General features: G+C 61.9%; 1 protein-coding gene across 1 annotated transcript; it reads left to right on the plus strand.

The window, feature by feature from the left end:
• Positions 1–2,998: 2,998 nt before the first annotated feature.
• DLL1 (delta like canonical Notch ligand 1) lies at positions 2,999–12,221 on the plus strand. Its single transcript, XM_032338413.1, has 11 exons — positions 2,999–4,043; positions 4,227–4,523; positions 5,160–5,220; positions 5,457–5,714; positions 8,002–8,062; positions 8,568–8,698; positions 8,791–8,960; positions 9,058–9,274; positions 10,332–11,112; positions 11,351–11,468; positions 11,596–12,221. The coding sequence occupies exons 1-11, from the start codon at positions 3,990–3,992 to the stop codon at positions 11,599–11,601; spliced, it is 2,154 nt and encodes a 717-aa protein (XP_032194304.1). The 5' UTR covers positions 2,999–3,989; the 3' UTR covers positions 11,602–12,221.
• The last annotated feature ends 1,555 nt before the right edge of the window (positions 12,222–13,776 follow it).

Below are 13,776 nucleotides of genomic sequence, written 5' to 3' on the forward strand. Positions count from 1 at the left end.
TAGAGACATGCAGTTAGGGAGTGAAAAAACGCCATTTGGTTCGGAGCAGATGGCTGGCTAGGGGGCTGATGGCGTCTAAAGGCGTGTCATCCCCCTTCAGCCTGAATCCCTAAGGGCTCCCCTTGTCTTCCCAATCAATGAAAATTAAAGTGGGAAGAAAGGATGAATAGTTGGGCCTCGAGTCTCTCCTTTGTGCATCTCAGCTACTGGCGTGCAGGAGTTAAACTACAGCAGCCCCCACAGAAACCCAGAAGTTAAACAGTCTCCCGTTAGCTCAGCTTTGAAAGGGAGAGGGGGAGAGGGACCAGCGTGAGGTGGGGAAGAGGGAGAGAGAGGGAGAGGGGAGAGAGAGAAGGAGAAGGGTGACGGGGAGGAGGAGGAAAGCAGAGGGAAGAACAGGAGGAGGAGGAAGGGGAAGAAAAGGCTTTCTGCTTGATTTCCCCAGCACAGAATCGCGTGGCATAAATTAAGTTGGAAAAGAATGAGCGCTTTGGGAAGGGTTCTGATGGATTTTACGATGCCTTTCAGTTCCGCTTTGCCGCTGTAATCGAGAAATCTGTGCCACGTCAGTTGAACAAATACTTGATACTGAGGGGGGTTTGTTAAAGATTTGGGGCAAGTCTTTCCCCCCAAGGTTTAAGCCCTCGCGCGTGGAACTTTTTATTTCCAGTTTTCTAAACAGGCATTCACATGAGACTGTTTCCCACTTCCATTTTCTAATTAAAAGGTTCCTGAAATTTCATTTCTTACTGAAATCTACTCTTGGTCTCAGAGGCACAGAGGATTTACAGCTCACATTCCTTTCTTCTTTTGTGGCTCCCCTGCTCCAGGAACCCTCTCACCTCCCCCTTCTCTCTCCCCCCATCTCTCTCTCTCTCTCTCTCTCTCTCACACACACACACACACACACACACACGTCAGCTTCTGTGCTGTAGAGAGCAAAGTTCTCAGAAATTGGCTTTCAGAGGAAACATGGACATAGCGGGAAAAGGATGCTGACACTAGGTGGCAAGACTAAATTGGGATTCATGCTGACCCAGCCCGGTGGGGAGGTAGCACATCCGTGCAAAGTCCGCAAAGGGTGACCAAACTGGGGTTGCTACCATCCTGGGGTGGGGGGCAGTACCTTTGAAGTGTCCATTTGTTCTGAACCAGACAGGAGGGGTTCTGCTGGAGTCCGAGCCTGCCTTTCTCACCTCACCCTGCACTTCCGACTAATTCTTTGCTTCTCTATGATGACGCAGCGGTGGAAAACCTGAAGTGTACAGACCTGTCAATCCAGAAACTACAGGTGTTTGTGAACGGAGGAATCAAGGGTCTTGTTGCCTAACAGCCAGAGGGACGGTCATAGGTTACTTCACCAAGCGATTGTGAGATTGCCCTTTACAGGGTTTTACTTGGTATTTCCCCTCTCCCTGTGCAGGGCACGATGCTGTGTGATCTCCACACCTGCTGCAATGAAAATCCCATTTTGCTGGGACAGTGCCAGGTCCCACCCATAAGGGGGCTATAGCACACCCGGGACGAGGCCATTGTGCCCAGGCACCCTGGGGCTGTGCCACCAGCGGAGTGACATTTACTCCAACAGTCACACCTTCCATCCTAATGAAGCTGCCCTAGGTGGTGCTGGGGGAGGCTGAGGAGGAGCAGACAGGGTTGGGAAAGAGATCTCGAAGTGTGCCCAGCATAAAGCTGGATGCCGGACTAGGAGTCTATGCCCCACCTTATTCTGCATTGAGCCCCAAAGCATGAGAGCAATTTAGATAATTCATTGTGTGATACGTGTGTTCTCGGCCCTCCCAATAAACTCATTTCCCTTTAAAAAAATGAAAACAAAAGTTCTAGTGTCTGAGGGACGTGTAAAAACCTAATAAGGTGATGGCTGTGTAAAGATTTCGGGTCGGGGGGGCTGGGCTGGAGGGTCTTTAGAACATGTGCGGGACAGTGTTGCAGAGGCCGCGGCGCGCGCGGAGGGGAGCTCTTTCTCTCGGCATTGTGCGGGGAGCAGGTGCGGTCTGCATTACCATACAGCTGAGCGCACAAAGAACCACTGATTCAGCCTTGCACAATAACAGAGTGCCTTAATGACAGCCACGCGAACGACACACACCAAACTCACTTTTTACCAAGCGGAGGGAGGCCGAGGGGGGAATACCCAGGAGAGAGGGGCTGGACACCCAGGAAAGGTGGTGGTGGCCGAGAATCGCTCCGGGAAGGACATGTGTGTGTGCGCGCGCGCCCGTGAGCGCGCGCGCGCGTGTGTGTACGCGGGGTGGGGTAGGGGGACTAGTTGGGATCTCCCTGGCGGCCGGGGGTGGGGACGAATCGCTCCCCAGACCCCGCCCCCACCAGCGGCCTCGGACCGCTGCAGGGACACTGTGGGCGCGCGGACTCCGGGGTCCCCGGGGGCGCCGCGCGCGCCCCCAGCCCTGCCCTGCATGCGGGCTTTGCGCTCCCGGACGCAGAGCCGCCGTCCTCGGCCGGTGGCTGGTCGGTGTCGGACCTTCCCAAACTTCCCCAAACTGCCGCCGCGCTCGCCGCCCTCTGCCCTTTTCTCCTCGCGCCCGCCCCCTTCCTGCCGAGCCCCCGGCCCCCGCCACCCCCCCGCCCGCCTCCCCCGCCAGGCTCCTCCGGAGGAAGGGGCTGCCCTGGAGAAGGAGCGGCCCCGGGGCCCCAGACCCGGGGACACGGCCCGCGCGGGGAGACGGAGGGCGGACGCCGCGGCGGCCCCGAGAGTTTCCCAGGCCGCGTCCGGCCGCTCCAGGCCGGCTGCACTCGGCGGGGCTGGAGGCGCCGCGCCGCCCCCGCGCGTCCCCGCGCGTCCCCGCGTGTCCCCGCGGGCCTCCGCGGGCCTGTGGCCGGCGGGAGAGCCAAGGGGCCGGAGCCGCGGCCCCCGCCTCGGGAGCGGAGAGGACTCTCGCGGCGAACATTTTGCAGGAATGTAAATGAGCGCGTTTTGTGTGGTGCGGAGGAAGGCGGGGGCTGGGGGCGGGGGCAGAGGAGGGCCGGGGGCGGGGAGGTGTGGGGGCGGGGAGGAGGTTGCACATTTTACAGCTCACTGACCATTTGGCGATCCATTGAGAGGAGGGTTTGGAAAAGTGGCTCCTTTGTGACAGCTCTCGCCAGATTGGGGGGCTGCTTATTTGCATCTCATTAGCCATGCGGGCGGCCGGCGGGATATAAGGGCAGCCGGCGCCGGCGAGCGCAGACCTCGGCGCGCACCCGCGGAGAGCGGCCGGCCCGGGCGCGCAGAGGACGCGTCGCCGTGGCGCAGCGCCTCCGCCCGCCACCCGCCGCCCCGCGCTCGGACCCCGCGCTGTTGACGTGGATGGCACCGGCTGGGTTCTTCGGGAAGACGCGTGTCTCCGCGGGGGCGCAGGGGACACGAGTTCAGGGCGCTCCGGGAACGACCGCCGCCGCGGCCGAGTGACACGGGCCCGAGCCGCGGGGCGCGCCGCGCACCCCCGCCGCCGCCGCCGGGCGTCCCTGCGCGCGCTCCGCTGGGGCCCGGGATTATCGCCTCGCGCGTGGGATTTCCCGACCGCGGCTTTCCAGGCGGACTCGGCGCAAGCCTCGGCGCTCTCTGGGAATTAAGCCGAATCTCTGGACGCCCTCTCTCTCCCTCTTTTTTTCCTTCCTTCAAAGAAGCTTGAGACAAAACCAGGAAGCGGAGGACCCTCACCCACTCGCGCGTCCGAGGGGCGAGGAGGAAAACCGAAAGTTGCGGCCGCACGAGCCGCCTCCCCGAGCTCCTTCTCGTGCAGCCCGAGCCGCCGTCGCCCCCGGAGGGCGGATCCGCGGAACCGCGGCCTGGGAAGGGACCGAGCTCCCGAAGAAAGAAGTCCGGGTCACCCCAGCCTGGGGCCGAGCGGCGGCGCTTTCCTGCCCGCGCCGCTCCGGGCACGGCCACCCCCGCGCACTCCCTGCGGCTTCGGGACGGGAACGGGGGGCGGGGGGCGCGGCCGGCCGAGCGAGTCCGGCGCGGCACCATGGGCCGCCGGTGCGCCCTCGCCCTCGCCGTGCTGTCAGCCCTGCTGTGCCAGGTGAGTCGTGAGCTCGGGGTCCGCGCGGCCCGGCGGCAGGTGGGTCGTCCGCGGGGGAGGGGGGGGACCCCGGCGGGGACCCGCGGCGCAGGCCGCGCGCGGACGGAGCGGCGGAGCGCGGGGCCGGCGCCGCCCGCGGTCAGCCCGCTCCGCGCGCCCTCACGCCCGCGCCCGTCCCCGCAGGTCTGCAGCTCCGGGGTGTTCGAGCTGAAGCTGCAGGAGTTCGTCAACAAGAAGGGGCTGCTGGGAAACCGCAACTGCTGCCGCGGAGGCGCGGGGCCGCCGCCGTGCGCCTGCAGGACCTTCTTCCGCGTGTGCCTCAAGCACTACCAGGCCAGCGTGTCCCCCGAGCCGCCCTGCACCTACGGCAGCGCGGTCACGCCGGTGCTGGGCGTCGACTCCTTCAGCCTGCCCGACGGCGCCGGCGCCGACCCCGCCTTCAGCAACCCCATCCGCTTCCCCTTCGGCTTCACCTGGCCGGTGAGCCGCGGCCCGGGGCGAGAGGGGGCGCGGGAGGGGCGTGCGGGGCGGCGGCGGCGGCGGCGGGGGCCGGCCCGGAGCCTCGCCCGCGCGCCCGGAGTGCCCGCCAGGCGGCCGGGGAGTGACAGCCGGGGTGCGGCGGGGCGCGGGGCCGGGGTCCGGCCCGGGGTCTGGCCCGGGTACGGAGCTCCAGTCCGTGAGCGCCTTCCCGCGGGCGAGCGCTCGGTGTCTTGAGCCGAGACCGGTTGGGTGTCGAGCTACCCTGGTAGCCTGACAGCCCTTGGCCCTCTCTGTGCAGCCCCCCACCCCCGACGGATGACAGCCCCCTCCAGCCGTGTGCTCCTGCGGGGCTTTTTTCTTTCCTTTCTTTTTTTCTTTTTTTTTTTTTTTTAAACGTGATATCCTGTACTAACAGGCTGAAACAACATGTCAGGAAACCACTCTTTAAAAAGTTCTCCCATTTCCTTAAGGAAAGTGAAAACAGACAAGAGCTGTGCAGCACCCCCCACCCCCACCCCCACCCCCATGGATCTGCTAGGGAGACCCTTAGCGGCTTGGTTGTCTCCGGTGCCTGGGTTTGGGCTTTGTTTTCTAACATTTCTGCTTTAGCTCAGGTCTCCTCCCCCTTTCTTCCAGGGCACCTTTTCCCTGATCATTGAAGCTCTCCACACAGATTCTCCTGATGACCTCACAACAGGTAAAAACAAGCCCCAGACCCCAAAACTGAGTGAACTGCTTCCCCAGTTGGTGTGTATTTGATTCCATGTCCCCGCCAGAAACAAGCTCCTGTAGACCCTCATTCTGCAAGTTCCTGCCTGCGGTTCAGGACGGAGGACCTCTGGCCCCTTCTCCTTCATGACAGTTCCAGCTCCCCCGGGGCCCCAAGCCCCTCGGCTCTCAGTCAGAACCAATGGCATCATCCTCTCCCTACAGAAAACCCAGAAAGACTTATCAGCCGCCTGGCCACACAGAGGCACCTGACGGTGGGTGAGGAGTGGTCTCAGGACCTGCACAGCAGCGGCCGAACAGACCTCAAGTACTCCTACCGCTTCGTGTGTGACGAACATTACTACGGGGAGGGCTGCTCTGTCTTCTGTCGACCCCGAGATGATGCTTTTGGCCACTTCACCTGTGGGGAGAGAGGGGAAAAAGTCTGCAACCCTGGCTGGAAAGGCCAGTATTGCACCGAACGTGAGTTCCTGCTTCCCTCCCTTGATCCACCTCTAGGCCGAGCTCCCAGGGAGCAGGGGAATGTTCTGTGAGCAGGGGGGGTCCTGGGATTTCAGCACTGGAGGAAAGCTCTGGTGGGGACACTGAGGCCAGAGAGCTGGAGAAACTTGCGAAGACCTCACAGCTAGCCAGTGGCAGGGCTGGGGTCAGCCCAGACATTTTCACTTCCGCTATGGGAAGCTGCCTTTCTTAATCAGGGAGGATTTTGGAGACGGGGCCAGGGGTCAGGAAGTAAGCCCAAGGGAGAGGGAGAGGAGGAAGGAAGGGAGGACCAGAGAGGAGAGCTTGTGCGTGTAGGCGGGCTGCCCCGGTTCTGTAGGCGGGCTGCCCCCAGTTCTGTAGGCGGGCTGCCCCGGTTCTGTAGGCGGGCTGCCCCGGTTCTGTAGGCGGGCTGCCCCCGTTCTGTAGGCGGGCTGCCCCGGTTCTGTAGGCGGGCTGCCCCGGTTCTGTAGGCGGGCTGCCCCGGTTCTGTAGGCGGGCTGCCCCCAGTTCTGTAGGCGGGCTGCCCCGGTTCTGTAGGCGGGCTGCCCCGGTTCTGTAGGCGGGCTGCCCCCGGTTCTGTAGGCGGGCTGCCCCGGTTCTGTAGGCGGGCTGCCCCGGTTCTGTAGGCGGGCTGCCCCCCCGTTCTGTAGGCGGGCTGCCCCCGGTTCTGTAGGCGGGCTGCCCCGGTTCTGTAGGCGGGCTTCCCCCCGTTCTGTAGGCGGGCTACCCCCGGTTCTGTAGGCGGGCTGCCCCGTTCTGTAGGCGGGCTGCCCCGTTCTGTAGGCGGGCTGCCCCGGTTCTGTAGGCGGGCTGCCCCGTTCTCACTGTCACAGCGCTTGCTTCTCTCCAGAGCGGGTGTGCAGGGCCTCTTCGCAGAGTGAGCGCGTTTGCAGACGCTCCGTGTGACCCCACACACGTCGCTCCTGATGTTTTCACTCGTGGGGTCTGCGGGCGCTGGGTGGGGACGAGCCCACCTGCCAGTGCTGGGCCCTGCGCCCACCGGCTTGTGTGCTGCTGGCACAGCCCCCTGCCTGGCAAAGAAATACCTTCACAGACATGAGTGGGCCACGCCTGCCCTGCTGCCCAGCGTTCTCCAGGCAGTCAGGGGCTGCCCCGGTGCAGGAAGCCAGGCCTTGGAGGGCAGGAGGCTCGTGCGGGCCGCGGTCCCAGTTCAGCTTGGAGGTCTCCCTCCAGCCCGTACCCCGGTGTCAGCCTCCTCTCCCGTCAGGGGTGCAGGAGGCTCTGGAGGTCCCCAGAAAGCCATGGGGCTTTTCCTTGTCCTCCCGTAGCCGGTGACCCTCCGGCCCTCCTTGGTAGGCCCAGAACCCCTTGCCTGGGAGGTGCGGTTCCCGGTTTTGATCACTGCCTGGGTAGGTCTTCACAGCCTCCGAGGCCTAGTTTTGAGCTCTGCCCCGGGCTGGAGCCGGCAGTGTTGTCTTCCACGCTCGCAGGGCAGCTTGTGGACGCGTTTCGTAAGCTGGTGAAGGCGGCCTGCTCAGCCTCAGCGCCCACCCCGCGGGCACCTCCTGCCTGCTCCCTCCCTCTTCTTCACGGCAGGGTAGCGAAACTTAAACTTTTTTCTTCTTATTCAAACACTGGAGTCTCTCCCCGCCCCCAGCTAGCGCGTGCCATCGATTAGATCTCTCTGGGGATAGGCGGCAGGAACTCACACCGGTTCCCATTGGTGGGAAGGGCGTGCACGGGCACGCGCGTTCCTATGTGCGTGCGTGTGTGTGCGCGCGCGGGCGCGCACTTGCGTGTGTGTGTGTGTGTGTGTGTGTGTGTGCACGCGGGGGGGGGGCGAGGGGCGGGGGAAGCAGTATTGTTGCGCGGGCAGCTGCTGGGGAGCAGAGACAATAGAGCAGCTGTCCTGCCCTGGTGCTCTGCACACCAGCTGTCCACCCTTATCTACACACACACTTTCTGGGTATTACGAGGTGGAGCTTTGTGCAGAGAATTGGGAAGTGGGGGAGGAGGAGGGGAAGGACTTCTGACCCTCTCAGAAGAAAAGGGGATGGGGTGGGGGTGGGGGCTTCCGTGCCCTTTTGTCCTGGAGCCACTGCGTTAAGAAGAATGCTGGCCCTGGGGCTGAGCGAGTCCTCAGTTACTGGGCAGGACCTGCAGTCCCCCACAGATGGGAGGAGCTCAGCTGGGGTCGCCAGTGGAGCGGGACAAGTTTGGTGTCCCCTGTGTGGAGTGGCAGCCCCCGTGATGCTGGGGGGCACTTGGGGTGGGGCTTGACCCTGTGTGTTCTCTTTGCCTGTAGCGATCTGCTTGCCGGGATGTGACGAGCAGCATGGATTTTGTGACAGGCCGGGGGAGTGCAAGTAAGTCTGCAAAAGTGCTTTTTCCCTTTCCTGGTTACCCTTTACACCTAGTGTATTTGTAAAGTAGCACTAGGTGTTCATTTGAAAAACTCTGGTAGGATCAGCTGACTGTTATACTGGTGTTTCTCCTTAGTAAGTGTGTAGAACGTGTAGGGTCGTGGTTGTCAGTCCCCTAAGTGCCTCAGTGGGTATGGGAACTTACAGATTCCTTGGCAAGGAATTGACATAGAAAATGGGTCTACGTCAGGGAATCTCAAACATTTTGGCATATTAGGACCACCTGGGGAGTCTGTAAAAACACGGTGCCAGTGGCCCTCATTCCCCGAAGTCAGACCCTTTGAGGCTTTGGTATGTTGGAAAGCTCCCAGGGAGACGCCAGTGTTCTGCCTTGTTTGCGAGCCGGTGGGGTTGGTGCTGCTGCAAGACCGTGTCTCGCAAGTCGGTGGTGTGTGTCCGGGAGCCCGGGGACGCCCGTGCCCGCCTGACTGTGCTGCTCTCGTCCTAGGTGCAGAGTGGGCTGGCAGGGCCGGTACTGTGACCAGTGCATTCGGTACCCGGGCTGTCTCCACGGCACCTGCCAGCAGCCATGGCAGTGTAACTGCCAAGAGGGCTGGGGCGGCCTCTTCTGCAACCAGGGTGAGCCCCCTCCCCACACAGCAGCCCCGGGCTTCCCGGCCTTACTGAGGACTCCAAGTGTAGCCCCCACCTCTCGTCTTTTCCCCTCGCAGACCTGAACTACTGCACGCACCACAAGCCCTGCAGGAATGGGGCCACGTGCACCAACACGGGCCAGGGGAGCTACACCTGCTCTTGTCGGCCGGGTTACTCGGGAGCCGACTGTGAGGCTGAGGTTGACGAGTGCAGCACCAGCCCCTGCAGGAACGGAGGCAGCTGCACGGTGAGTCCGGCCGCAGGACGGACTGGGCCTGGGTTAGCTCCGCACGCGTGGGTCTTTCGGAGCTAGGTGTGAGCTCTGTCTCTTCTTCACGACGCAGGATCTTGAGAACAGCTACACTTGCACCTGCCCGCCTGGCTTCTACGGCCGAATCTGCGAGCTAAGTGCCATGGCGTGTGCCGACGGCCCCTGCTTCAACGGGGGACGGTGCTCGGACAACCCTGAGGGCGGCTACACCTGTCGCTGCCCTGGGGGCTTCTCCGGCTTTAACTGTGAGAAGAAGACGGATCCCTGCAACTCTTCGCCCTGCTCTAATGGTAGGAGGGCGGCCCCGTCCGCTCGGAGACTTTGGCGAGTGCTCAGCACTGATAAGAACGCGTTAGAAAGCACATGCATTTCATTTCAACCCAAGCATGGCATTTTGCTACCCCGAGTTTATGGAGCCTTTCAACTAAACAGTCAGAAACTCTTCACAGAGATTGTACCCGTGAGTCTGGAAATGCTCAGGGAGCAAGGAGGGTGGGCAGGAGTGTGGACTCTCACGTGCCGTGGGGAGAGCCCGAGGCGAGAGGTGAGAAGGCTGCCCAAGGCCACGCGGCACCTCAGGGGCCCGGGTCCGGGCTGTGACGCAGTGCCCTGCGCTCCGATGGCCACCCAGCCTCTCTGTCTCTGGAGGGAAGCCCGGCTCGGCTCTGTCACCCAAACGTCGCCGTCTGGTGTGTCTGTGTGTGCGGAAGTGTGGTCTGCCGGCCCCCCCCACCCCCCCGCCGCTGCCGCGCGAGTGGGTAGAGGAGCGAAGCAGGGCCCCGACAGGCCGGGCCACGGTAACTGATGGAGAAGAATCACGGTTCCCTTGCCTTCCACCTGCTGCCCGGAAGGCCTGGCCATCTTGTGGGGCCAAGCTTTGCCTCCTGTCGGTTTCTATCCGAGGAAGCTCCGGAAATACTGGAGGCTTTACCGTGAGAGGCAGACTAGCTGGAGGGTTAGCGACCTGGCTCGGGACGGACAGAGGTCTCTCCCCTCCTTCCTTTCTCCTCTTCCGTTCTGTTTCCAACCGCGCTCTTCTCACTAGCTGCGGAGCCAAGGGCAAGCACACGGCCTCACTCAGGCTCCATTTACTCATCTGCCACCTGGGCCCCTTGTGGGCTGTTGTGAAGGTGAGTGTGTGTTGTGCACGGCGCCTGCCGAAACACGACCGCTCCAGACACACGAGCTGTCCGACTCTCAGTATACCGAGCTAGACCAGACTGCTGCCCTGGGGCTTGTGTCCCAAGTAGCCAGCAGCTGGTTCGGGCTGCCGGCTGGCTGTGTGTGCGCGGGGGTGTAGCGTGGGGGTGTAGCGCAGGGGTGGACACCGTGTGTCCTGTGTTCCAGGTGCACAGTGCGTGGACCTCGGGGATGCCTACCTGTGCCGCTGCCCGCCCGGCTTCTCCGGGAGGCACTGCGAAGACAACGTGGACGATTGTGCCTCCTCCCCGTGTGCCAACGGGGGCAGCTGCCACGATGGCCCGAATGAGTACTCGTGCACCTGTCCACCCGGTTACACAGGCAGGAACTGCAGTGTCCCCGTCAGCAGGTGTGAGCACGCACCCTGCCACAACGGGGCCACCTGCCATGAGCGGGACCGGCGCTACCTGTGCGAGTGTGCCCGAGGCTACGGGGGCCCCAACTGCCAGTTCCTGCTGCCGGAGCCTGCGCCCGGCCCTGTGCTGGTGGATCTCACCGAGAAGTACGTGGAGGGCCAGGCCGGGCCCTTCCCCTGGGTGGCCGTGGGCGCCGGTGTGGTGCTGGTGCTGGTGCTGCTGCTGGGCTGTGCCGCCGTGGTGGTCTGCGTGCGGCTGCGGCTGCACAAGGCCCGGCCCGCTGCGGAGACAGAGACCATGAACAACCTGGCCAGCCGCCAGCGGGAGAAGGACGTTGCCGTCAGCGTCATCGGGGCCACGCAGATCAAGAACACCAACAAGAAGGTCGACTTCCACGGGGACCACGGGGCTGAGAAGAACGGCCTCAAGGCCCGCTACGCCGCTGTGGGTTATAACCTGGTGCGGGACCTCAAGGGGGACGCCGCTGCCGCCAGGGACCCTCACAGCACGCGGGACGGCAAGTGCCAGCCTCAGGGCCCCGCAGCGGAGGAGAGCAGCCCAACGCTCAGGGGGTGCGTGCGGTGGGCCGGGCGGGGCGCGCGGGAGGCCGGGCTGCGAGGGCCCCACGCTCGGCGCTGCGGGCGGGCGGGGTCCGCCGGGTCCCTTTGCTGGGCGCTGCGGGCGGGCGGGGTCCGCCGGGTCCCTTTGCTGGGCGCTGCGGGCAGGCGGGGTCCGCCGGGTCCCTTTGCCCGGCGCTGGTCGCTTCCGGAGCGATTTCCACTGCTCATTGTGATGCTCTTCCCCCTTCAGCGGAGACGCGTCTGAAAGACAGAGGCCGGACTCGGTGTACCCCGCTGCGAGAGACACAAAGTACCAGTCGGTGTACGTCATCTCGGAGGAGAAAGACGAGTGTGTCGTAGCGACTGAGGTCAGTGTGCGGTGCGAGGCACAGCGGCGCCCCGGGCCGGCCTCAGGACAGAAGCGGGTGGAGAGGTCAGAGCATAGTGACCTCTCTCTGGAACTAACCTCCCATTCTGTCTTGTGGGCCCCTCTAGGTGTAAAATGGAAGTGATATGGCAAAATTCCCGATTCTCTTAAAAATAAATAAAATTCCAAGGATATATGCCCCAGTGGATGCTGCTTGAAAGAGGAAAGGGAGACCCCCGGACTGCTGCTGATAGCCGATCCGGACGGAGCCGGTTCTCTCCCGGAGGTCGGCCGGCACGCCGCCCAGGCTGCCGCTCCGCAGCGTCCGAGGGGGCCCGTTGCACTGCCTTTTCGGGTGTTTCCATTGCACTATGGACGGTTGCTTTTAAAAGATATATATTTAAGTGAACGGACTGACTTGCTGCGTAGGAAGCGTGAGCTGCCTGAGGCGTGTGTCTCGGACCCTTACAAGCCGGTCTGTTCTTGAGTTAGAAACGCGAACACTGCCTTCATCACCCTTTTTGATACTAAAAGGTGTTTTTTCTAGGTGGAAAAAATGTGTGTTATTTTTTGGACTTGTAAAAATATTTTTCATGATATCTGTAAAGCTTGAGTATTTTGTGATGTTCATTTTTTATAATTTAAATTTTTGGTAAATATGTACAAAGGCACTTCGGTTCTATATATTTTTTGTATATAAATGTATTTATGGGATATTGTGCAGATGCTATTGGAGGTTTTTACTGTTTTGTTAATGAAGAAAATCCTTTTTAAGATATTTTTCCAAAATAAATATTATGAATGACGTCGAGAGGTGTGTTTCCTCAGCGCTCCTGGATCAGACTGGCGCTCGCTCCCCAGCCCCAGAAATGGCTTCCGACTCTCTCTTTGAAACATCTCTGCTTGGCTGCGCTGGGCTGATGGAAAGCAGTTTTGCTCACTCCTCTGCCCGGCTCTCAGAACCGTCCACGGTCACCATCAGGGAAGCCCCAGGAGAGGCCCAGTGTGGCCCCTGAACTCCCTGGGAGTGTCATGGCACACGCATTTGATGGGTGCCAAGAACCCTCAGAGCTGGTCACCTACTTTCAGAGCCTTCTTTCTCTACGGGACTGGAACAGAGCCTCATTTGGGATCAAATACCCATGAGACTTTGGTGTATTGCCATGGAAAAGGCTCTTTGTCTCAGAATAATACTTCTTCGTCCATTGGTTTATGGGTTACACCCAGTCAATTCGAAAGAGTTAGTTGCCTTCTAACCCAGCAGCTGTGGGGGGACAGCGAGCAGTAAGATACTGAGTACCCAAGGCCCGCCCCGGGGTGATCCCTCCTCCCGGGGCTGTCCCGGGAGCCGGTGGTGTTCCTGCCTCTCAAGGCTGAGGGGGCTGAGGGCTGTGGACCTGCGGGCCCTGCTCAGGCTTGTGTGCGGCAGGGCCCATGTTTGTCGCCGGGAAGTCTGGCTTCAGACCGCAGTTCATTCACTCATTATTCGTGGTCACAAACTCCGCTTCTTATTGTGAGCCGGTCTCCGAGACTTCATGAACCCCCTCACTGGTGTGGTTTGGTGGTTCCAAAGGGTCAGGGCCCACTCTCAGCTCCCTAAGATGACAAGTCCGTGTTGGGACAGGTGGCTTATTTCCGGGGTCAGAGGGGAGCGGGCAGAGCAACAGAATGTCCTGGCCTAAGGAAAGGGAGAACATGGTGGCCCACTGTTGCCTCCGTCCAGCGATGGCGATAAGCCTCCCACCCCCAGATCTTACGGGACAGTTGGAAATGTGGCGTCTTGTGGGAGGGGAGGCAGGCGCACGCGGTAACCACCCACACGTCACGCTCACGTGCACAGGTGAGGGGGACCCACGAAACGGCACACGCGGAGCCTCGGGACACCCCCACAGGGGCTTCCGGATCCGACCCCGTCTACCCTGAACCCTCGGGCCCCCGGGGCCTGCTATTTTGGAAGAACCACCGACGGACAAGGGCTCCAGCAGAGGGATTTCTCCGTGGAAGGAAGCCAGTGGGGCGGCCAGTGGGTGAGCGGGGCAGAGTCAGGCCTCTGACCCTTCCCCACCCTCGACCTCCCCCCACGCCCAACCAGAGCACTGTGCGGGGCTAGCTAGTCCGAGTCTGGAATCACAGAGGGACCCCCCAACATTGCTCAGGGGAGTCAGGATCTGAGCAGGAGCAGGGAGAGCTTGTGCCCGGGGACACCTGCCAGCCTGGAGTCATGCTCAGTGCCCCTTCGACTCTCAGAAGTGGACTGGCCCTGCCCAGCTCTGTCAAGTTACCCCGAAAACAGGGTGACAGGTAGATGC

The sequence above is a fragment of the Mustela erminea genome, chromosome 4, assembly GCF_009829155.1.
Source record: "Mustela erminea isolate mMusErm1 chromosome 4, mMusErm1.Pri, whole genome shotgun sequence".
NCBI classification, from domain to species: Eukaryota; Metazoa; Chordata; class Mammalia; order Carnivora; family Mustelidae; genus Mustela; species Mustela erminea.